The 25,781-nt window shown below is 42.3% G+C and overlaps 1 protein-coding gene across 4 annotated transcripts in view; it reads left to right on the plus strand.

Moving 5' to 3' along the window:
• Positions 1 to 25,781, plus strand: part of STOX2 (storkhead box 2) — a 257,037-nt gene that overhangs the window by 200,128 nt on the left and 31,128 nt on the right. For all 4 annotated transcript variants that reach the window (XM_029583616.1, XM_029583841.1, XM_029583689.1 and 1 more), the window contains exon 3: positions 17,895 to 20,151. In XM_029583616.1, the coding sequence (XP_029439476.1) occupies positions 17,895 to 20,151 (2,257 nt within the window). The remainder of the gene's footprint in view (positions 1 to 17,894; positions 20,152 to 25,781) is intronic.

The following is a 25,781-nucleotide window of genomic DNA, read 5'->3' on the forward strand; positions in this document are numbered from 1 at the left end:
GACCATGAACACTCAATAGAACAACCAAGAATGTCTGTAATAGGCTAAAGCCATTCCTCTAGCAGTGTCACTGAAGAGCCTGTGTGATTTTGAGCCCGTATGAAGGCCCTGAAGACCTGCACAAGAAAATGTGGTTGTAGGATCAGTCTGTAGGCTCTGTTGCATCTCGGAGAGACTGTTTTTTGTATTGGACCTTCCGTTCTTCAGACTCCCTTGGTAAGTAGTTACCGTATGTATCTGTGAGATTTTTATTTTTCATGCCCTCCATGATTTCTCTGCTATTTCATAAGGGATTATACCAAAGTGCTGTTCGCTGATCAACGTTTTTGTCTCTTAGGAATCTTGAGGTCCTGCCCCCGAAGGTCCTGCTTTAGAGCCTTCTGCAGGTGCAGTGTGAAGTGCTGAGGGTTCCCTACAAGAGAACAGATGCAGTTACGTCACCCTTAGCTGCCTGCCTGCCTCCTGGGGAATACCTTATTTCTACCTGAATCCTCTGCAGAACTAGCTAATGGACTTTCAGCATCTGATACTGCTAATGCTTTTGCTGGGCACATGACATTGCCCCTTCATTTCTAGTCTTGGAAAGAAAAACAAGATTATCACCGTCAGCAGTTACATTGCTTGCTTTCTGTCTCCAACTTTGAGCCCTTATTGTTTACAACTTTGAACTTCATATGGATATCTTATGCTAAATGAAAAATGTAATTTAGTAACATTGCCTTCTGTCCCGGTGTGAAATGTTTGCACATTGCCCAGAGGCTTTTATACTTTTTTTTTTTTTTGCCATTGCTTGCTGTTCACTTTGGCCTAGCTAGAGGAGTAAGAATCAGTATGCGACCTGTGAATGTGCACAGACTCCTGATTCAAGCAAAGGTACTTTTCCCATACAGTGGTAGAAATAAGCTCCTTGTGAACCAGGATCTGCCTATTCTTCCTTCTGGTCCAGCCCTATATAGGGCCATAAAAAAAAGTGAAGGGAGGCCTGGGAAGGAAAGTGTATGAGGGAGATCACCTGAGCTGGGAAACAAACTCCTTAGTGTGTGGAATTGGCCTCTGTTTTAACTGCCCAGAATGATCCAGTCCAGGTTTCATTTCACTGCATGCATGGAATCGTGACAGATGCTTTTGTTTGTGGGAAAATGAAAGTAAGTCACAAGAACTAGTGCATGCTTTTAAAGGTGAATTGCATCCATCCCGACTGCAGAAATAGACACTCGGACTGGATGGTACAGCTCAGTACTGTGCTTTCTAGTGCATGGTCCTTGCTACTTGAGTTTTGCAATAATTCTGCATCCTTCATAAAAAGGCTGTATGCAGAATTATTGCAATACTGTCTGCATCTGTTCTCTTGCAGGGAACCCTCAGTAGTTCACACTGCACCTGCAGAAGGCTCTAAAGCAGGACCTTCAGGGACAGGACCTAAAGATTCCCAAGAGATAAAAACATTGATCAGCGAACAGCACTTTGGTATAATCCCTGCCTCCTTCACTGCATGTTAATATGTCTCAAGAGCTGTCTCATGATGTAGTCTACAGCTGTCGTACGGGTCTTTGCAAAGACAAATCTTCCTCTGTCCAGGCCTGCTCAGGCCAATATTCAGATGCAGTCTTTTGACCTAGAAAAGAACATAAGAAATTGCCATGCTGGGTCAGACCAAGGGTCCATCAAGCCCAGCATCCTGTTTCCAACAGAGGCCAAACCAGGCCACAAGAACCTGGCAAGTACCCAAACACCAAGAAGATCCCATGCCACTGATGCAATTAATAGCAGTGGCTATTAGGGATATGAATCGTTTTTCTGACGATTGAAAATATCGTACGATATTTTCAAACTCGTCAGAAATCGGGGGCTCCCCGAAACCGATAGGAAAACCCCACAAAATTGTTCATGGGGTTCTCTTATCGTTTTAGGGAGGGCGGGAAAAATGGCACACAAAAACAACCCCTAAACCCACCCCGACCCTTTAAAACACATCCTTTAGCTTCCCCCACCCTCCTGAAACTTTTTTAATAGTACCTGGTAGTCCCTCCAGTGGGGGTCCCGGGAGCAATCTCCCGCTCTTGGGCCATCGGCTGCCACTAATCAAAATGGCGTCGATGGCCCTTTGCCCTTACCATGTGACAGTGTATCTGTGCCATTGGCCGGCCCCTGTCACATGGTAGGCGTAATGGACGGCCGGCGCCAACTTTAAAAATGGTGCGGGCCATCCCCCAAATCCACTACTCACTTCCCCACCCATTAGCCATACCTGGTTGTCTAGTTGGGGCTCTGGTAGTCTAGTGGGCCAGGAACACTCCCGCCTAGACTCTGGGCTGGCTGATCACTAAATCCAAAATGATGCCTTTTTGGGACAGCTTGGTGGGCAGAGAGAGAAAAAAAAATGGTTGGATGAAGGGATGGGAGAGAGTCAACCCTGGGGGGGGGGGGGAAAGAGGAGGAGATAGCAAGTGAACTAGGGGTTTGACCCAAAAGGAGGAAGAGATCAAGCATAGGGAAGGGGTTCAATTTGTAATAGGGAAACAGCTGGGGAAGGTTGTTAAGCCTGGGGAAAGGTGAGCGCAATCTGGAGGGGCCAGTCCTTATGATAACACAATTTTTAATTTTTGTGCAGAATTGTCCTATCTAAACAAAGCCTGCAGAATTTTTAAATATTTTGCACAGAATTTTTAATTTTTGTGCAGAATTCTTTCCCCCAGGAATAATTCTGGCATATGTGTGTCTATTAATTTGTTGGTAAAAGAGAGGACTCGAGAAGTTTTTCAGTGACACTAAGCAAAAACAGATAAAGAAGCAAGGCAAACTTTAGGCCTTAGTAGGACTGACCAAGGAAAGATAAAACATTCCAAAATATTATATGAGGAAGAAAAGGCAGAGATTAAAAATATAGAAATCTTATTTTGGAGGGAAGGAAAGATCTTTTATTAATCTTTGATATATACCATATATATTTCTGCGTGTTGCTGCTTTAAAGCAGTAGTTACTAAGTAGTCTTAAAAATATCAACTTGCTTTTGGTGCATTTGTTCTCCGAAGTCAAGCAGGCTGGCAGTCCTCAGTGACACTGTTCGACGGAGCCTGGCCTGGCCTGGAAAACTTATGTCAAAGATTTTAGAACTTTGTGCGTCACTGAGCATGCCCACGCAAGCCTTTATGCCATGTATTCACACGGGGGGGGGCGGGGTCCCCCCCCCCCCTCGGTCGTTATTTTTCCACAGAGCCCTCAGGTCACAGTTGCCTGCCTTTCTGCTCCTGCTTCTAAGCCTTCCTCTGGCAGCAGGGCTGTTAATTACAGGTCCCCATTGTGTTCTTACCTGATAGTTCCCTAGGTAGGTTTTTCCAGTGTTTGTAAATTCTCGTTATTGTCTCCGGTCCGCAGTGGTATGCCATTGATGCCTATTGGGTATTGCTCCACTGCCACCATCAAGTTTGATTGCTTTGGTTCTTTTTTGGTTGTACATGTTTAGTGAGTGCCAGCAAAGGCCCCGCCCCCAGTGGGGCAGGACTGTGTCTGTAACCAGTGGTTAAAATTAAGTAAAACAGGGGTATACATTTTTTTTTAATATAACAAAACTTGGATCCTGGGCTCCTGCAGAGAGAGAAAATACTGCTGGAAATAGATCTGCTGAGGATCTGATGGATGGGAGTGTTGTCATAGCTCACATTCCTGGATCCTGGGCTCCCGGAAAGGGATGAATGCTGGTAGAGATCTGTGAAAGGGGGCTGCAATGGCTGTGTCCGAGTGCTGTAGTTATTCAGCGAGGCTGTCATAGTACCTGTCTGCTTACTGAAATTGCTGGTGATAATGCTGGCAATGAGACTTCTAACCAGTTCAGCAAGGAAACAGTGTGTTTGGATTTTTTTTTTTTTTTTTTTAACATGGTGTAGTAATAGAGGAGAAGAGACAAGCTTGAGAAGAGCTAAGAAGAGGAAGCAGCCATGAGCAGGGAGAGGCTGCAAAGATAGAAAACAAAACAGCTGCAAGGTTTTCCTGCATTGTGGCTGTAGATCAAAAGCAGCCATCAGCTGTTTTGAGCTGTATTGTAAGCAGAGAGCAGGCAGTATGGGTGTATGTGAGCCAGGCTGAGAGCATGATTGACAGGGAGGCAAGACATGTGCCTTGACAAGTGCAACTAGGAGAAAAAGAATTAATAAAAAAAAAAAACCCCTCCGACTCACTAATCTTTTACAGTAGCATCTTGGGAGAAGTTGCCACTGCCTCCTGAAGTGATTTTTGGACATCAGGGTCAGTAAATGAAGTTCCAGGAGCGATGACATGTGAGTCATCAACCCAAAAGTTGATGTACGTCCTGTTTAGACAGATCTGAGGAACTTTTAAAAGTTCATAAAAATTAAACTGAGCAGTGAAAACATTTAAAATGTCAGATTCTGGGTGGTGTCTGAGCTCCTACCTTGTTTTTAAAGTCCTGTTTGAATTTTGCCAAAATTGATTTTAAAAGTGTCCAGAATTCCTTTAAAATATAAAATCCTGAAAAACTAAAACCTGGGGATATGTCAGGGGAAGCCTCTGAGGTGGCCACATGTGGTTTGGAGCCCCAGCGTGAACCCTAAATACCCGATTAAAAACGGGTGCCCAGATGCCATAATGAAGATGAATTCCTGCTCAGTACTGATAGAGAGGAGAGATCTACCTCTCCTCCTCTGCCTATCAGTAGTTATTGTTAAAGGCTATCGGAAGACAGGGATGACAAAGATGGAAAAGGCTGATTAAAGAGCTATAAAACAACTGTACTAAGGGGAATGCCTAGGACTGTTAAGAAAATTCACTGGAAAAAGGAGGAATTTACCTTTGATCTACTTCGAAGATTTACATTTTATTGTATTTTGGAAACTGTTAGAATGACTTGGGGAAAATAAATAAATGGAGTATGAGAGAAAATTTGGATTCAAGAATTGTCTGAGTGCTAATTAAATCCAGATCCCTAAAACCCTGATCCAGTCTGTGTCTTCATTTTGAAAGACTCCATTTCACTGTTGAGCTGCCGCCCCTCACAAAGTAGCCCCTACCTTTTTCGGGGGGGGAAGAACCTTTAGGGTCTATGGTACAGAACTGGCGTAATGCCACCTCTTGTGTCACAGGTGATTAACAAATACAAAGCCCGTCTAAAGTTAAAAAGAAGTTGGAAAAATTCCTAAAAGCTGTTACTGATACTAAGAGAGTGGATTTTCTGACGTATGAAGTTGGCTAAAACTTCATACAAAGGAAAGTCTGGAACTATTTTCACCAATGTCACAAGCAGAGCATTGATCAGTTCCAAACTGACACAGTGAGAATGTTGGAGTAGTTGATGGAGACAATAAAGGGAACAAGTCTATTTTCACAGCAGTCTGTACCAGAACCAGTTCTGAATCTGTTAGTATAAAAACACAAAGAAAATGTATCGATTTATACACATTATCTTGAGAGTGAATGGATAAGATGTATGAGAGTGTGAATTAATGTAATGCTGTTGTTTAGGTCCTCAGGTAAGGATAGAACAGCTAGCTTAAAAATTAAAAGTCAGCCAATTCACGGAGATATTGGCTTATTGTAGACAAGTTATGAGAGAATTTTATGGTTTGTGTGGAAATATTGGTTCTTTTAAAGTAACGCACGTGGTTATAATCCCAGCCCCATTTGTTGAGAAAAGTGTAGATAAACTTTTCTTTGTTGCAGCGCTGGAGCAGTAACATTGAGGGAGTAAAAGAATGGGAAGAACAGGAGTATAATATGGCTCTATACATCTTCTAAATGTGGTATAGAATCCTGTTAAATTTAAAAGAAACAGTTAAGTGATTCAGACATTTCCGTGAACCTAATGTAGACTGTGGGACACAAGTCACGGCATATTAACAACAGTCTGTGAAAGTGATTTCTTATACTGGATTTAATACTAAATCACCAGCGAGAATTTAAATAGGCAATATTATGTTTAAAAATAATATATATTATGTTTAAATAGGCAACATCTGAGTAATTGGAGCTAATACTGAAAATAGTATCTGTGAACTAAAAGTCCAGATTCTTTGGAGTACCTGCAGTAGTATTTATTATGCTCAGCAGAGAGGTCTGTGTGCATGTGTGGTATGTTAGTGAGCTGATTTTTCATGATTTTCCCTCTATAAGATAGCCTAGGGTGGGACTAATTATCTTTTATTTTTTATACTAAATCAACGTTCCAACAAGTCGGCATAGACACTACATGCAGCAACATAACTAAACACATCTTCAGAAGAGGGGGGTCACGGTTAGAGTATTTAGGTAACACATTGTTTTTATTTAGTTAAAGACAGTTAGGTGTTAGGCCACCTGCACCAGCTGTCAGAGAAGAGGAGAGATGGACAACAGCCAAACACTACCGTCCAGGTCCAAAAGGAGAACCGAGAGAAGTAGCCTGAAAGGAGAGAGAGACAAAGTCAGATACCTGTCGGACAGCTAAATGAAATCCTTCTGCACCACACCTTTGTTGGCTAACCAGCATACAGAAGCAAACTGAGTCAGTCACACACACACACACACAACAGAAAATAGAAAAGAAATACAGAGGAAAAAGAAAAGGTTAAAGGAAGAGAACACTAAAGAAAGACAGAAACAAACAAAACTCAAATATACTTACCATCTATTGACACACCAGAGAAATTACTGGAACATCTGGAAAAGATTTTTTTTTTTTTATCACTTTTTTTTTTTAAAGCAAATATTAGTTGAATAAACATAGTTGATATATTAGAGACAAATCTATTCAGAGGCAAATACAAGTATTCAGATATTAGTATACTTAATTATACTTATCTGATGAGTGTTCCTTGGTAAATCCTCTAGTATCAGATAGGAGTTAGTTTGAAACCAAATAGTAAAGGAGAAAGCTTCTTAGACAGAAATATACCTGTGTAATGTATACTTTGCTTACTTCACGTGTGATTTTGGAAAAGATTGATACATTTTTCTAACTGCTAATTTTCTTGCAGGTATTTTGTGAGGAATAAAATTGTAAAACCCGAGTACCTGATTTACTAAAGGTTTTTCCCATAGATACAAAATGGGAGAAAAGCCTTAGGGGTAGATTTTAATAAAGTACGCCCGCCAGGCGCAAACAAGAGTACGCCGGATTTTAATAGATACGCGCGTAGCCTTTAAAATCCTGGGTCGGGCACACGTGCAAGGCTGTGCAAAATTGGCAGCCTGCCTCTGTTCCCTCTGAGGCCGCTCTGAAATCGGAGCGGCCTCGGAGGGAACTTTCCTTCTACCCCTCCGCACCTTCCCCTCCCTTCCCCTACTTAACCCCCTCCCTACCTTTGTTGGCAAAATTACACCTGCCGGGCCGGCCGCCGGCACGTGATTCCCGGCCCAGGAGCAGTTTCGGAGGCCTTGGCCACGCCCCCGAAACGCCCCCGGGCCGGAACCACGCCCTCCCCCAGGAAAGCCCTGGGACTTACGCGCGCCATCGAGCCTATTCAACATAGGCTCGGCGTGCGCAGGGGGAACTTGGGGCAGGTTTTCGGGAGGTACGCGCGTATCCCTTTGAAAATCTGCCCTTTAATGAATATGGCCCTGAGTTTGTGTCCAATTCTTGTATTCGTCTGACCAGTTCTGCAGTCATATGCCATAGGTGCCTAGTAGGCATCATTCCAATGCTGCCATCAAGTTTGATTGCTTCAATTCTTTTTCAGTTGTACATGTTTAGTGAGTGCCAGCAAAGTCCCCAATGTGGCAGGACTATGTCTATCACAGTTCCCCATGATGAATGTATTCTGTGCCTGGGAGCTTTTAAACTAGAACAAGGGGGAAAGCCGACAGTCACTCAGCAGTGCATGGTTCGGAGAAATGTATCCTTGAAGGATACTAATGAAACAGGAGACTTAGGGCATCCCAACAGAGAGGTTCCATTAAATGCAAACATAGTTCATATGTCTATCTGTAAAAAATCACCAAAGCTAATGATTTCCGAATTATCCCAAACAACTGAAAATCAGGTTGTTAAAACAAGCAAAAACCACACTTTGAAATGTCTATATGCCAATGCCAGAAGTCTAAGAAGTAAGATGGGAGAGTTAGAGGGGCGGATTTTAAATGCCCTGCGCGTGTAAATCCGGCCGGATTTACGTGCGCAGGGCCCTCGTGCGCTGGCGCGCCTATTTTGCATAGGCCGCCGGCGCGCACAGAGCCCCGGGACGCGCGTAAGTCCCGGGGCTTTCTAAAAGGGGTGTGTGGTGGGGGCGTGCCCGGAGCGACGTGGCGTTTCGGGGGCGGGCCCGGGGGCATGGTTGAGGCCTCCGGACCAACCCCCGGGTCGGATGATGGCGCGCCAGCAGCCCGCTGGCGCGCGCAGATTTACATCTGCTTTTAGCAGGCGTAAATCTGCCAACAAAGGTGAGGGGGGCGGTTTAGATAGGGCCGGGGGGGTGGGTTAGGTAGGGGAAGGTGGGGGGAGGGCGAAGGAAAGTTCCCTCCGAGGCTGCTCTGAAATCGGAGTGGCCTCGGAGGGAACAGGCAGCGCGTGCTGGGCTCGGCGCGCGCAGGTTGCACAAATGTGCACCCCCTTGCGAGCGCCGACCCCAGATTTTATAAGATACGCACGGCTACGTGCGTATCTTATAAAATCCATTGTACTTTTGTTCACGCCTGGTGCACGAACAAAAGTACGCGATCGCACAAATTTAGAAAATCTATCCCAGAGTGTATAGCAGCAAATTATGAGATTGACATAATTGGCATCACAGAGAGTTGGTGGAAGGAGGATAACCAATGGGACAGTGCTATATTAGGGTACAAATTATATCGCAATGATAGGGAAGATCAACTTAGTGGGGGTGTGGCACTTTATGTCCGGGAGGGTATAGAGTCCAACAGGATAAAGATCATACAAGAGACTAAATGCTCAGTAGAATCTATATGGGTAGAAATCCCACGTGTGTTGGGTAAGAGTATAGTGATAGGAGTATACCACCGTCCACCTGGACAAAATGGTCAGACAGATGATGAAATGCTAAGAGAAATCAGGGAAGCAAACCAATTTGGTAGTGCAATAATAATGGGAGATTTCAATTACCCCAATATTGACTGGGTAAATGTAACATCAGGACTTGCTAGAGACATAAAGTTCCTAGATGTAATAAATGATTGCTTCATGGAGCAATTGGTTCAGGAACCAACAAGAGAGGGAGCTATTTTAGATTTAATTCTTAGTGGAACGCAGGATTTAGTGAGAGAAGTAACAGTGGTGGGGCCACTTGGCAACAGTGATCATAACATGATCAGATTTAAACTAATAACTGGAAGGGGGACAATAAGTAAATCTGCAGCTCTAATACTAAATTTTAAAAAGGGAAACTTTGATAAAATGAGGAAAATAGTTAGAAAAAAACTGAAAGGTGCAGCTGCAAAGGTTAAAAGTGTTCAACAAGCTTGGACATTGTTTAAAATACAATCCTAGAGGCGCAGTCCATATGTATTCTGCGCATTAGGAAAGGTGGAAGGAGGGCAAAACGATTACCATCATGGTTAAAAGGTGAGGTGAAAGAGGCTATTTTAGGCAAAAAAACATCCTTCAAAAATCCATCTGAAGAAAATAGGATAAAACATAAGCATTGTCAAGTTAAGTGTAAAACATTGATAAGACAGGCAAAGAGAGAATTTGAAATGAAGTTGGCTATAGAGGCAAAAACTTTTTAAAATATATCCAAAGCAAGAAACCAGTGAGGGAGTCGGTTGGACCATTAGATGACAGAGGGGTTAAAGGGGCTCTCAGGGAAGATAAGGCCATTGCAGAAAGACTAAATGAATTCTTTGCCTCCATGTTTACTAATGAGGATGTTGGGGAGATACCAGTTCCGGAGATGGTTTTCAGGGGTGATGAGTCAGACGAACTGAACGAAATCACTGTGAACCTGGAAGATGTAGTCGGCCAGATTGACAAACTAAAGAGTGGCATATCACCTGGACCGGATGGTATGCATCCTAGGGTAGTGAAGGAACTCAAAAATGAAATTTCTGATCTATTAATTAAAATTTGTAACCTATCATTAAAATCATCCATTGTACCTGAAGACTGTAGGGTGGTCAATGAAACCCCAATATTTAAAAAAGGCTCCAGGGGCGATCCAGGTAACTATAGACCAGTGAGCCTGACTTCAGTGCCGGGAAAAATAGTTGAAACTATTCTCAAGATCAAAATCGTAGAGCATATAGAAAGTCATGATTTAATGGAACACAGTCAACATGGATTTACCCAAGGGGAGTCTTGCCTAACAAATCTGCTTCATTTTTTTGAAGGGGCTAATAAACATGTTTGACAAAGTCCCTCATGAGAGGCTTCTAAGAAAACTAAAAAGTCATGGGATAGGAGGCAATGTCCTTTCGTGGATTACAAACTGGTTAAAAGACAGGAAACAGAGAGTAGGATTAAATGGTCAATTTTCTCAGTGGAAAAAGGTAAACAGTGGAGTGCCTCAGGGATCTGTACTTGGACTGGTGATTTTCAATATATATATAAACAGGATGGAGGCGGTCCAGAGAAGGGCGACCAAAAAAGTGGATGGTCTTCATTGAATGACTTATGAGGAGAGACTGAAGAATCTAAATATGTACACCCCGGAGAAAAGGAAGAGCAGGGGTGATAAGATACAGACGTTCAGATACTTGGAAGGTTTTAATTTATCTACAAATGAACACTACATATTTTTCTTGTGTTATATTTGAAATGTCTGTATTTGTTTTAAAATTATGCATGTGTATTGAATATTGTAAACTGCCTAGACGGATATATTATGTCCATTTGTGCCATATATAAAACTTTTAAAATAAATAAATAAAAATAAAATGATCCAAAGTCAACGACAAACCTTTTCCGTTGGAAAAAAATCAGCAGAACCAGGGGTCAGGATTTAAAATTCCAGAGAGAAAGACTCAGAACCAATATCAGGAAGTATTTCTTCACGGAGAGGGTGGTGGATGCCTGGAACGCCCTTCCAGAGGAAGTGGTGAAGACCAAAACTGTGAAGGATTTCAAAGGGGCGTGGGATAAACACTGTGGATCCATAAAGCCTGGAGGATGGGAATGAAGAGAAGATGTATGAGGGTGGCTTACAGGAACGATGGCTACTACCTATTGATTAATACCCTTATTCAGTAAACATTCACATGGTTAATGAGTCTCCAACATTGCTCTATGCTTCAATGGCAAGAGGAAATGTGGAAAAAGAGGATTTCATTCAGGCAACAACCAACAAGATAGCACAGTCTGGGTAAACAAATAAGCGTGGGAGTAGCTTGCTTGTTGCAGCAGTTAATACCCCAAACCAATTAAGCCTGATACTTCACTTTCAATGCATATCCAGTGTAAATCTCTGCTTCAATGTTACCTCTGCTTCAATGGCAGGGGGAATGAAGATAAGAGGATTTATGTTCAGACAACAACCAACAAGGCCTGAATTGCACAGTCTGGGTAAACAAATAAGCATGGGAGTAGCTTGCTTGTTGTGTCGGTTACTACCCAGAACCTATTTAAGCCTGTTACTTCACTTGGAAAGCATATCCAGTGCTGCTCACTGCTTCAACAGCAGGGGAATGAAGAAAAGAGGATTTATATTCAGACAACAACAAAGGACTGAATTGCACAGTCTGTGTAAGCAAACAAGCGTGGGAGTAGCTTGCTTATTGCAGAGGTTACTACCCCTAACAAATTAAGCCTAATACTTCACTTTGAATGCATATCCAGCGCAGCTCACTGCTTCAACGGCAGGGGGAATGAAGAAATAGGATTTACATCCAGCCAACATCTAACAAGGCATTGATCCGAGCAGTATGAGTATACAAACATCAGGGTAACTTGATATGACGGTTACTACCTTCAAACATTAAGCCTTATACTTCACTTGATACAGCTCCAACACTGCTCTTTGCATCGATGGCAGGGGTGGAAGGAAATTAGAATCAAAAAGCTACCAATAAGGGCCCGAACTCAGCGGTCGGAGTAATGAGAAAATAAGTGTGACAGCTTGCTGGGCAGACTGGATGGGCCTGTTGGTCTTCTTCTGCCCTCATTTCTATGTTTCTATTTTAACAGGTAAGGAACTCTGTTTTACTTCTCTTTTTGGTTTTAATCCTAAATTCTCCCTCTTTTTATCCTATATAATTTTTTAATTATATAATTTTAAAATAATAATCTGAATCTCCATTCCTTCATTTTCATTTCATGATCTATTTTCTTAAATTTCTTTATCTATGGAAATTTGTACTTTCCTGAAGCCTGTTAAATATTTGAATATTTTCTCCAGTGAGTACATTTTGAGTTTTATAAACCTCTGTTTAGAGTTTGTATTGCAGGCCCTGTAACATTTTAGTATCCTTTCTCTGAACTGCTTCTTTCTTCTTTGTTTTTTTTAAATATATGACCTCCAATACTGAATGCAGTACTCAAGGAGGGATTTAATAATGATCTATACCAGAGCAATATTGCCTTGTTATCCAAGAAAGATTCAAACCATTTAAAGACTGTGCTTTCAATGCTAATGTCATGTAAGCATTGAAAAAAGTTGGTTATCAACAATGCCAAAGGCAGCAGAGAGATCTAATAGGATTAGGAGGGAGTCACCTTCTTGGTCAGCTTTCATGTGGATACTGTTAGTTATGACTGATAGAATGAATTCTGTTTGATTGGCTTCCCAAGTTGGTAAGGAACGCGAGAGGGCATCGGCCCAGTTCTTTTCTGCTGGGCAATATCACAACTCAAAGTTAAACCAGTTGAAATTCAATGACCATTAGGCTTGCCGCAGGTTTTGCCTCTGTGCTTTGGTCAAAGCTTCAGATTCTTGTGGTCTGTGCAGACATTCATGGGTGTCTGGCAACATCCAATACAATATCTATGTTAACAGTCACATGAATCTTTTGGAAACCCTGTTAAACATCGAAACTTTGTAAACCGTTGTGATGGCAAAACCGAACGACGGTATATAAAACTCAATAAATAAATAAATAAATAAGGATGAAGGGTGTTTCCTTCTTCAAGAAAGTCAAGAAGTTGGAAGTAGACTATTTTTTCCATGGTAGGATCTGATTATGAGACAGGGTTGATCTGAATTGAGTTGGATCTATACTTATGCTAGAAGAGTGGAATATTAGATCTAGAGCTTGACCACCTTTGTGGGCGAGAATTTTATTAGTTAAGTGAGGCTGAGATCTTTCATGTTGTGTTGGAAGCTGATGGCATTGCTTTTGGGTGGGTCCTCAGCAAGGTAGTTGAAATCACTAAGAACCAGTAAGGTAGTAGTTGAAATGTCACATATGGGTTTGAAGAGTTTGAGAAAGCAGTCAGGTTGATTACTTGGTGGGAGGTAAATTAGAGCCAGTTTGGGTCCCACATACCGGATGCAGTCAGATTTTCCAGATTGTTTGGATACAGCTAGATGAAGCCTAAAGAGTGCTGGTAGAAGATAGCAACTGCACCACCCTGGCCTATGGCACAATATGTATGGTATATTTGGTATCCTGATGAATAGAGTTATGTGAGAGTGATAGTATCACCTTCATCTATCCAGATCTCTGTGAGGCAGAGGATATGAAGCTTTAATTCTATAAGGTCTGGGATTTAGTGATCAATGCTGTTCAAGAAGCAAGGATAGTCCTTGAGGCAAAGAACCCCTGCAGGTCCAGAACTGCTCTTTAAATGTTGAGTGTGCTGATAGGGTCTCCATCCTCTCCCCTCCTGCTGTTGCTTTTGTCTCTGATTCTGGGACACTTGAAGCAGCTTGGTTTAAAGGGCCTGGCTGCTGCTGCTGCTGAAATCAGAGGAGGGGCAGCCCTGGAGGAGCTCCTCAGATGATCTGGGGTGGGAGGGGAGGTAGCCCCTCAAGTGTGCTGCTGGGGTGTCCATCCTGTCCTCTCCCACTGTGTCGCTTACATGCACTGCAGGCTTACAGTTGGTAGTGCAAGAAAGATAGAGCACATATCTCTTCTGGATCTTTGCCTGAGATTAAAGCATGCCTGCAGATTCTTCAAGTATTTTTACAATGTGGGCTACCACCTTTATTAATGTAAATCAAAGATACCTACTGTCCTCACAGCCCTTACATCTTCTGGATTATTGTATAGTATGTTTTACATGTCTTTAGTTGTTTCATATGTAAAGCTTAGTAGACAGTGAAGCATGCCAGTTTTCTATTAGCAATGGGGTTAATTACATCGCAGGTTTATATGTGTATTACATATGTTGAGAATTGCATCCCTGGTCTATTTGTGCTGTGAGGAGCCAATGCACGTTTCCTGGCTTAGTGACAAGTAGAATTCCTATTGTCACAATAGATTATTCTTGAGGAGGCTAAGATTAAAGAAACCCTTCACCATAGTGAATCATCGACTGCAGATTTGCTGGCCACCTTGCCATTGTGCAAACATTTAATCCGGGCCACGCAGAGCTACTGTTCCATGTGCGAAGTAAGTGATGCCAATTATTTATAACATCACGTAGCAAGCATTCTGAGTCTTAAACTGTCTCACCAACCAGTGAAAGAGGTGCTTTTTTTTTTTGTCCCTTGGTAAACCATTGTGCTAGCTCAGGAAAAAAACATTTAAGAATATTTAACACCATATAAGCAATTTTTCCTACCTAAGTCTTTTAGCAGATTTGTTCAGTCATGTTTGTTGATAAAAAATCATATTTTAAAAGCTGTATGTCCTTGTTAAATTTTACAAAAGTGTAAACTGTATTAATTATAAAGGGGTGGAGAAACTCCCGTTCCCATGGGCCGCATACTGGTCAGGTGTTCAGGATATCCTAATGATTAGGCATGCAATGTATGTGCACACACACTGCCTCAATTGTATACAAAGCTGCCTCATGCATATTAATTAGGGATATCCTTGAAGACTCATCATCTAGAACCTTTTAGGACTTTAGGGGCGGATTTTAAAACCCCTGCGCGTGCCGGTGCACCTATTTTGCATAGGCCGCCGGCGCGCGCAGAGCCCCGGGACGCGCGTAAGTCCCGGGGCTTCCTGTCGGGGGCGTGGCGGGGGGCGTGGCGGGATGACGCGACGTTTAGGGGGCGGGGCGCGGCATTTCGGGGGCAGCGACGTGGGCGTGGTTTCGGCCCGGGGGCATGGCCGCGGCCTCCAGAACCGCCCCCGGGACCGGACCACGGAGTGGGGCAGCCGGCCGACGCGCGCAAAGTTAAGGGGGGGTTTAGATAGGGCTGGGGGGGGGGTTAGGTAGGGGAAGGGAGGGGAAGGTGGGGGGAGGGCGAAGGAAAGTTCCCTCCGAGGCCGCTCCGAAATCGGAGCGGCCTCGGAGGGAACAGGCAGCGCGCGCTGGGCTCGGCGCACGCAGGTTGCACAAATGTGCAACCCCTTGCGCGCGCGCCGACCCCGGATTTTATAAGATACGCACGGCTACCTGCGTATCTTATAAAATCCACTGTACTTTTGTTCGCGCCTGCTGCGCGAACAAAAGTACGCGCTCGCGCAAGTATTTAAAATCTGCCCCTTAATGTTTATAAATATGTTATAAATACATTTCCCCAACAACCTGTGTTTGGCCCTTGAGTACCAGAGGTTCCCCACTCTTGAATTACAGTTTATTTGGGATGTGATGTTGATGGATCTTAGTACGCTGTCTTAGGTGGATATTTTTAGTGTGGCCTTTTATGTTATGGGGAGTGGGTATGTTAGTGTTCTGCTGTAATTTCTATTTTTTGTGTGTAATTTTGAAAGGTTATTTCTTGGAATTATTTTGTTTTTATGTACCTATTCTTCTTTGCTTTGAGCTTACATATTGAATGGTGATTAAAAAGTATGATTTATAAATAAATTATGAAATTTTTAGGAAACCATCTGTGTTTATTATCTATATCAATTGCTTATCAACCTGGTTTTGTCCATGGGACTTGATACAAAGGCATATGCAGTAATTTGCTATTTTTAATGCTGTTTATAAAACTGCTAGGCCAATCAGTTGAATGTAGTGAGAATGTATCTAATAATTCATACATATTCACTTACATTCAGTGAGTTGTAAGGAAGCAGTAATGCAAAGGTTTAGACCAGCATGGGCACAGAAACACCAATGTACAATCAGTCCTGTGTATTAGAAGTGTTAATGTATGCAGCAGTTCAAAGATGCGTCCTTCATTAAATAGGTTCACCTTGGGACAGTGTTCTTTGTGAGCATCAAACTAGGCATAATCTTCTATCTATAAACTTCATTGCAGAAAGCAACAGACTCTCTTGAGATGCTGAAATGTACATGTCTGATTCAGTGTCCAGACACCCTCTGCTTGTGAATTATTAAAGCTCTACATAATCTCAATTAACAGCACTGCTGCTGTTTGCTATGCTAAATGCCAGAATGTATAGGCATAGAGTTTCTTGTACTTTCTTTATTCTTTTTTTTTGCTATCTATATCTATATACAGTATGGGGTGGATTTTCAAAGTGTTACACGCGTATATTATGCGCGTAACCCCGAAAACACGCTCCTGCGCACGCCGAACCTACTTTGCATAGGCTCGGCGATGTGCGCAAGCCCTGGGATGCGCGTATGTCCCGGGGCTTTGAAAAGGGGGCGGGGCCGGAGCCTCCAGGCACAGCGGCGCACAATCTATGCCTGTCCGGAGGCAGGCACTACTTATAGGACATAGGTAAGGGGGGGGGTGTTAGTGAGGGGAAGGTGGAAAAATGTTATAACATGCGTGCGGCTACGCATGCATCTTATAAAATTGGGCATAGATTTTAAAATCTGGCCTTATGTGTACAATGAGCACAACTGTGATGTCACTCATTGGTACACTCCAAACATCCAATATGTGAGCATTTGCTTAAATCATGCATATAAAATATCAGTGTGGATTGAATATGTACTTAACTATGAATCATTTTTCACAGGATCTCAGCTAAACAAATGGATAATCTTTTCTAAGGATTGTTTGTAGCAGGTTGATGGTAGAACTGATTCAACTATGGATACTGAGATGCACAGGGTGCCAGACTTATCCATAAACCCCAGAACTGTTAATCTGATTGCGTGGTTTGGGGTTTATACAAGCAGAGAGCTTTTTAAGTAGATAATGTGTTTGCTAGGTGATTCCTTGAAATCTGTGTATGTCGAGGACCAGCCAAAAACAATGTTGTACATAAGCTTTTGAAACCTCACTGACCTCTTCTTTAGAAGTTTTGAAAGCTTCATGTAATACAGCATCTTTCTGGTTGGTCCTGGAAAAGGTATCATGACCTACAAAAATTCCAGTTTTCTCTAAGACAAATGCAGCTACTAATACTCTACACCAAGAAGTCTCTTAAATGACCTAAGCATGGCTTCTGCTACATTGCATTTTACAGTTCATTACAATTGTTTTTAAAGTGTTCAGCAGTAAGGGTGGTGCATAAAAGCAGCTAAGTTACATCAGAAAGAAAAACTGCTAATGGTTAGGGCAGACAGTGAGTGGGGCAAGCAGATATGGCAAGGTATTCTTGTATTTTTTTTTTTATTATATGTAGTGATTATTCCTAAATTTGTTTTATAGGGAAAGCGGATTAAAATGTTAGATATTTCCAGGATCTGTGTAGTTTGGCTTTGCTGGTCTCAAAACAATATTAAAATGTCTTAAATATGTTCTTGGTTATCTTTTCCTTAGGGTAAAGAATAGGGTCAGCTATGTTATTTGTTATATTTAACTCAATACACTTGTATAGAAAAATAGCTGTATGCATTTTTTCTTTTAATCAGTAAGCTAATTCGTGTATTTCTGGTGAGAGAGAGAAATGAAAAGCCAGAAAATACTAGTAAACACTTGAAGTGCCGTGTTTCATGCAGTGCACACTAGATAACTTTAATGATGGCAGAATTGTAACCTTGGAAGAAAAACACAATGCAGATTATTTCATGCATTTTTTTCTCTTTTCTTCAGGTGTTCCTACCCCTAGCCCTGAGATCCTGAGGCATACTCTGAACATGCTGGTGCGAGAGAGAAAAATCTACCCAACTCCTGATGGCTACTTTATTGTGACCCCACAAACTTATTTCATCACTCCATCTCTCATAAGAACTAATAGTAAATGGTACCATTTAGATGAAAGGATACCTGACAGGTCTCAGTGTACCTCTCCACAACAAGGAACTATAACCCCCTCCGCTTCAGGCTGCATCAGGGACAGAACCCTACCCAAAAACCACTGCGACTCTTGCCATTGTTGCAGAGAGGACATGCATAGTATGCATGCATCCACCCTACAGAGAAAATCAGCAAAAGACTGCAAAGACCCTTATTGCCCTCCTTCTTTGTGCCAGGTTCCACAGACTGAAAAAAGTAAAAGTACTGTAAATTATTCCTACAAAACAGAAACACTTACAAAGCCTAAAGACGGGGAAAAGCCATCTAAAAAATTTGGACTGAAATTATTTAGGCTAAGTTTTAAGAAGGACAAAACAAAACAACTAGCCAATTTTTCAGCTCAGTTTCCTCCTGAGGAATGGCCTTTGAGAGATGAGGACACGCCAACCACTATTCCGAGGGAAGTTGAAATGGAGATTATTAGGCGCATTAACCCAGACTTGACCGTGGAGAATGTCGTGAGGCATACTGCACTAATGAAAAAACTTGAAGAAGAAAAAGCTCAGAGAAGCAAAGCTGGATCCTCTGCTCACCACAGTGGGCGAAGCAAAAAGAGCAGGAATCATAGAAAGACTCTTGGGAAATCCCGATCACACAGCAAGACCCGGGCATCCAAAGGAGACCCTTCTGATGGTTCCCATCTGGACATTCCTGGTGAAAGAGAATATGAGTTCTATGATCCCCGAACCAGGTCACCCCGAGAAGGTTGTTTCGTACTGGAGCGCAAAGGAGGAGATAATTTTATCATACATAGCAACCCTAACATGATTGAATCTCATTTTCCCATAACTCCAGAATGGGATGTATCTGGTGAACTGGCCAAAAGGAGAACTGAAATGCCTTTTCCTGAGCCTTCAAGAGCAAGCTCCCACTCTAAAGTTCATCGAAGTCACAGCCATACACAGGACAGAAGGTCAAGGAATGAGAGGTCAAGCAAAGCCAAGGAGCGCTCTAGGTCAATGGATAATTCCAAAGGACCTCTGGGTGGTGGTGCTTTAAGTACACCAGAAGGTATTGCTGAAACCTGTAGCCCTGATGAGAAGCCACCTAACCAGATGTATATTGATGACAGTACCTTAAGGCCTTCCCAGACTCTTGGTCATCAAAGAGCTCACATCTATAAAGAGACTTGTATACCTGAAATAGTTAGTGGTAGTGTGGAAACTGCCAATTCTTGTAATTTAATGGAACAAAAAAAACCTTCAGAGAATTTACCATCCTACAGTGAGCTCAATTCTTGCACAACTAAAACACCAGATGATTATTTTCAGTGCAACACTTCAAGCGAGACCATTCTCACTGCACCATCCCCATTAGGAAAGAATAAGGAGGATTATGACACACTGACCTTATCAGATGGAGTAAAGAAACTGTCTCCATCTGACAGGCAACCTCAACACACAGTCAGAGAATCTGGGGAATGCAAAGAAGAATCTCCTAAAGGACCAAGTGGAGCAACAACTGTTTCTACTGCTGGCCAAACCCCTGAGGTAATTGCAAACGGGCGTCTGGTGCAACATCACAATACTGAATCAAGCAGCCTTGATAAAAGGAAAGAAATATTTAGCAAAGATACGCTCTTCAAACCTCTGCAAAACACGTTATCTGTGAACAGTTTCCACAAGTCTGCTGTGCCACTGCTAAAATCCCACCAAAAGCCACCCCCTGACGCACTGCCCGTGAGCTGCGAGAACTTTGAACAACCTATCCCCACCTCAGTCGCTCAGGCTCTGCCCATCTCGCAGAGGCAGCAAGAGCCTGCCGGAAACCAAGAGGCCTCCTTCGACTATTACAACGTGTCTGACGACGACTCGGAAGAAGGCGCGCACAAGAACGCGGAAGAAGAAAAGAACCGGGACGATGTGGGCACCATGCAGTGGTTGCTAGAGCGGGAGAAAGAACGGGACCTGCAAAGAAAGTTTGAGAAGAACCTCACGCTCCTCAACCCAAAGGAAACAGAAACTGTCAGCAGCCAGAGGGTCGCTCACTCTGCTCGCCTGGACAGCATGGACAGCAGCAGCATCACTGTCGATAGCGGGTTCAATTCACCACGGTAGGGCTGAAGAAATGAACCAGCATTGATTCTGTCATATTCAGTTGTTCTAATATTGAATTTTTGTTTTGTTTAGATTACAGATTACCAGAAAATCACTGATTCTGCTTTCATTTCAGGAAAAGATTCCTTTTTACAATTTTTTTCTTAATTGCATGAACCACATGAATTAGCATGCAAAAATTCAATAAATCTTTTTCACATTTACCAGTCAATGAAAATAACAAATATTTGAAGCTCTATACAGGCTTCTGAAGGTTTTTTTTTCCTTTTCCCAGGTCCAAATTCAACTTGAAGTACAGTATGCAGCTATATGAGGGGTTGCCTTTTGTTAGAGTTCTTGTCATCAACAATGCTATGTTTATTCCTTTTTGAATAAAAGAAGTGTGGCAGTGCCGTTTTACTAAATTTAAAAAATCTAATCATGTAAATTGGAACCATAGGCTCAGTAAGCAGTGAGAAATATATTTAGAGGTAAAAAAAATGACAGTTCTCCAAAATTCTCCTTGTCCTTCTGATAACAAGGCCCTGAATAAAAAGAGGATCTTTTGTTAGAATCATAGGTTTGCCTACGTTGCTGCTCTTTGGATTTTAGCTTATGTTTATTCAGTTTAGCTACTTAAAACCATATTTTGCGCAGTTATTTCTCATACATAATGATTTGTAAAATGCACAGCACAGAGCTCTATTTATTGTAATTGGTTCTGGGAAAAAACTTGACTCTGCATTTTATTGATACCATTATTGGACCAATGTTAAGAGTTAACTGAGCCCCCTGAGATGTAATGTGTTCTTTCAGTAGCTAGGGGTATCAGACCATGAGATTAGTGTGGTGCAAAGCCATATAATTATCACTGGATACAGGGAGTGTACCTTGTGGATGCCATATTCTCATTTCATGTGCAGAAACTGGAGAAAATGAAACAAGGAACAGGCAGGATCCTGATTTTATTGTAGTTTTAAAAAGTACGCTAAAAAGTGAAAAAAGCCAACTTGCCCTGCAAACAGCTAGGACGCACATAGGCCATCTCCCTCTCATTCTGTCTCTCAGCTTCTTACAATTGCTCAGACCTCTACCCCTTGGTCCCAAGACTCCTATTCTACTCCTGCCACCCTAATCCCATTCATCTCTGGGCCTTCCCTTCAGCTGCTGGAAGGAGAACTTTCTAGCTCCTCTGGCCAGCTTCAGTCTTTCAAGACCTGATGAGAAACTGCAAGCCTGAAGTCAGCCACTGGAGGAGGCAGACGCAGGAAAGTGCTTTCTCTTGATAGCCAAGAGGGAGGGGAAGAGGTCCAGGATTTCATATGGGAGGAGAGAAGGAACATCAAATTAAAATTGTCCCCTCTTCCCCCAATAAAATAATCAGCAGGGACGCACACTAAGATCAGGTTTCTAACAGTAATGAGGCAGATCAAAGCCGAATGTCAAAAAAACATAGCCTCACAGGTTGCTGATCACATTTTTTATACAGGAATTTCCGTCTGGAAGGTGACAGGTTAAACCGCTGAGGAGAGAGAGAATAAATGCATTACTCCAGATACAGACACATTTTATACATCTGTAAACTTCAGGTGAATTTTATTAATATTCACAAGCTTGCAAAAATGCTCAGAATTAATCATATTCACATTTGAAGCACAGCAGTTCACACAGCTCTCTGCATGACTATTACTGGCAACAGATAATAGAAGTCAACTTATTAAAAAAGAAAATTAAATTAATCTAGGCTTTGTTTTATCCAGTGCTGTGTTTGCAGCTAGATGGGTTTTGAGTCCCGGCCATTAGATTTTTGGTTAAATAACACCATAATAAATTTGAATGTAGGGTCATGTAACATCTTTAAACTATTTAAAAAAAAAAAAAAAAGTGAGATCACATTATCCACTCATCTATATGAAAAATTGTGTTTCTTTGGAATTCTTTTTGGTTGGAAGTTTAACTTCTGCATGTGGCCTGCATTAATTACTATAATGCATGTGACAACCACACACACACAAGCAAATAAATTGTGCAACTCGGAAGAATATAGTGACTTCTTTAGTATAAGGGAATTTCAGAAATGTTCTTTCAGTGGTTGCCTGTCATGTTACACAGGAACCTCCTCTTTAAAAAGTAGTACAGACTCCAGTATCCTGCAGATACTGGGAAACCCTTCAAACAGGTACAGAGTGAGCATTTATACTCACTTTTACATTGCTGTTGGAATTTCTTAAAGGATCAGACTAGCTACAGTCTAAAATGGCAAATTATCTCTTTAATATTTAGATCTCTTAAAATAAATAGTGTGATATTCATATTTTTACACCTATTTTGTGAAGGGCGAAGGTGGAGGGAGGAGACAGTCCTGGCTGCCTACATTATTGAATTTCTCCATTTCCTTACATTTGGCTTTGTTGGTCTTTCACCATCATAAAGAAAGCAGACTGTCAACTGGCAAACTCCCATGTATGTGCTGGCTCCTGGGAGCATCCATTTTGCATCCGCAGCAGCAGAGAAGTCAGGGTTCCACCCATTCTGAATGGTTTGCTTGCTCAAAACTTCAAGGTTGACTATCCAGGAAGAACACTTACCTGCCAGCTGACCAATGAATTTTAGCCTGGTTTACTTTTCACTGAGTTCTCTCTGCTGCCGGGGGCTTCTGTTGTGCATTAGCAGCAGCAGAGCGATGATCCTGGAAAGGCAAAAGGCGATTCCCAAGGGAACCAAGGCTGTGGGGGTGCTTCACTGGCGCTCCACCCAGAGAGCCTTCCCCCCCTCCCCCTGCCTCCCTCCCGACCGGAGCTCACGCCGGGAGAGAGCCTGGCGCCACATTAAAGTGTGCCCGTGGGCACTAGGCCCGCCTGCCCTGCCAAAAGGTGGTAGAGAAGTGAAAGAGAAACTTTCAATAAAAATATGAAAAATCTAATGACTGGGCAATCAACATAGGTCCTTACTGGTTAAAGAAAAAAAAAATAAATTAATAAATCAGAAATATAATTAGGAGTGAAAGCTAATAAAAGTAATTTACTACAGACAGCGGAAGAATTTATTGAAAGATGAGGAGCATATTAGAAAAAAACTCTACAGAGATCGAGAGCCAAAATCCTGTATATTTATTAATAAAGAAAGTACAAAGAAGAAATACAAATTTTAAAGAACATGCCAGCATAGAAAGTGTTTGAAGCTGAGAGTATACCTATGTAACTTTTACACAATATAGCTGATAAATGAGTTAAATCTCTCTCAAAAATTTGATATATCAGTTAAACTGGAAAATTTTCAGAAGACTTCCTTGTCAATTCCAGCCCCCAAAATCAATAAAGTACTGGAGTACAGACATAATAGCACATTAAGTTTTAATATTGCACACATTTTATTTTATTTTTATTTATTTTGGGCTTTTTTATACCGACACTCATGATACCAATCATATCGTATCGGTTTACAATAAACAGCGGTGCAATAACATTAACATCAATGTGAATAAAAGTTACAATAAAACAGGGGCACTTGAACTGGGAGGAGGAAAAGCCAGAGTCATGGCTAACATAGAAATAAATAATATCTAGTCTCAGAAATAAATAATATCTAGTCATATACTTAGGACTATATAATAATCACTTGTACTCAGGACTGTAATATAACGTCAGAAGCCATGTCAGGGATGGGGAACGTCGACTGGCGGACCAAGGTGAGTTATAGCAGTTGGGGTGGTCATAGATCAGGGAAGGCTTGTAGAAATAGCCAAGTCTTGAGTTTCTTTCTGAATGTCTGCGTGCAAGGTTCTTGTCTAAGGTCTGCGGGCATGGTATTCCAGATGGTTGGCGCTGCTGTCGAGAAGGCTCGATCTTTGGTGGATGAGAGGTGTGTGAATTTGGCTGGAGGGGTGTGTAGCGAACCTTTGCTTCTCTGATGGGTCTGGAAGAGAAGTGTAGTGTGAGTGGGTAGTGTAAATCGATGGGTGTTCTGTTATAAATAGCTTTATGGATGATGGTGAGGCACTTGTGTAGAATTCTGAAGTTTACTGGGATCCAATGTAGGTTTTTCAGGATAGGACATTCAAGACACTGTTGTAGATTATTAAAATATAATTTCACTGGTTGTTTAACAGCACCTTGTTATAATTAGTGAGGTTTGGGTGGACCCTTGGACACTGTGGCAGCTGACCACACCCACGGGGGGAAGTCCGGTGAGGGGCCACAGGTCAGGCTCAGCTTAGGACACACAAACACAGAGATTGATCTTTTATTAGACAATGTGATGGAGCCACCAGAGGTGGCAGTAGTGAGCAGCAGAAGTAACCCGGCTGGGCTAGTATCCCTCAGGCGCTGGAACAGCGACTCCTCCGGTAGCAGTGCTGTAGTGGAAAGAACTGAGAATAATGAGTACAATGGACTATGCACAAAGCCCCAGTATGGAGAACCCCAGGATAGGGAGAGCAGGCCCTTGAGGAGCGAGTACCTGAGAGCTGAGAGGCTTGAAGGTAATGTACTTGCACATCGGTTCCACATAGGAGATGGCACTAGGGCTGGAATGGAGGCAGGCCCTCGAGGAGCGAGTACCTGATTCCAGGGAACAGCTCTGAGGTGAAGATGGTAGTACTCACTGGTGTTTATTTATTTGTTTATTTATTGAGTTTCATATACCGTCATTCAGTAAAGCCATCACAACATTTTTAACAGTTGTGTAACAGAAAAGCAATGTGTACCAACTGACTCCATGTTCTACTTTGCACGTGCTGAGACACAAGGAGCTCATGGGCTCGTCTATACCATATTCCAAGATGGCACTTGTGAGACAGGAGCGAGTGAGGATCGCTATTGCCCCAAAATGACCACCCCATGTTTAGGGTAAGCTTTGAGAGGGACACAGAAGAGATGGAGGCCTGGGAGATCCTAAAATGGAGCTTATATTTATTTGGGGGACAAGGGAGTGCAGCTTGAAGGGGCAGGACTTAATAAAGGACACCTTTTTTTGTTACATTTATGGTCCGCGAGTAGGTTGAAGGGGTCCACATGAACTCCAGGGATTTTGGGAAACACAGGGCTGGGTGAGAGGGCTTCACACAGACTGCGCGGCTCCTTTTAACACCACTCCCACCGGGCTGGCTGCATAGTTAACTACAATTCATTAAGATGTGGTTATCTTTTGTGAAAGCAGGCCTGTGAAGCTCTTTTCATGTGCACTTTTTCACAAATTCCACAATAATGATCTGATTTGCGTGATATTGCAGCAGCTCATTAATGTGGGATTTAGATAAACATTTGTGTGTAGTGGACTACAGGTGAGAGTTTACTATGGTGAAGCCCACTTTTGCAAAAGGGAAATTTACATGAAAAATAGCACAAAACGATTAAAGATGAATTTTAAAAGCCGGCGCCCGCATTAATTAGGGTATGTGTGAATAAGACCAGGTCGCACGCACTGAGCGGATTTTAAAAGCGGCCTGGATATGTGCGTATCTTCCTCGGCGCGCACATCTCCAGAGCTTTCAAAAAGAGGCGTGGTCTGCATAGGGTATGGGCATTTGGGGCATGAATCAGAAGTATGTAAATATGCACTTGGGTGTGCATTCAGATCCCCTGCCATGAATTGTTAACTTTTGTTATGGAGGAGGTGGAAGTTATAAAATAAAGAAAAATGTGCATGG

Source organism: Rhinatrema bivittatum, chromosome 1 (genome assembly GCF_901001135.1).
Source record: "Rhinatrema bivittatum chromosome 1, aRhiBiv1.1, whole genome shotgun sequence".
In the NCBI taxonomy this organism is placed as follows: Eukaryota; Metazoa; Chordata; class Amphibia; order Gymnophiona; family Rhinatrematidae; genus Rhinatrema; species Rhinatrema bivittatum.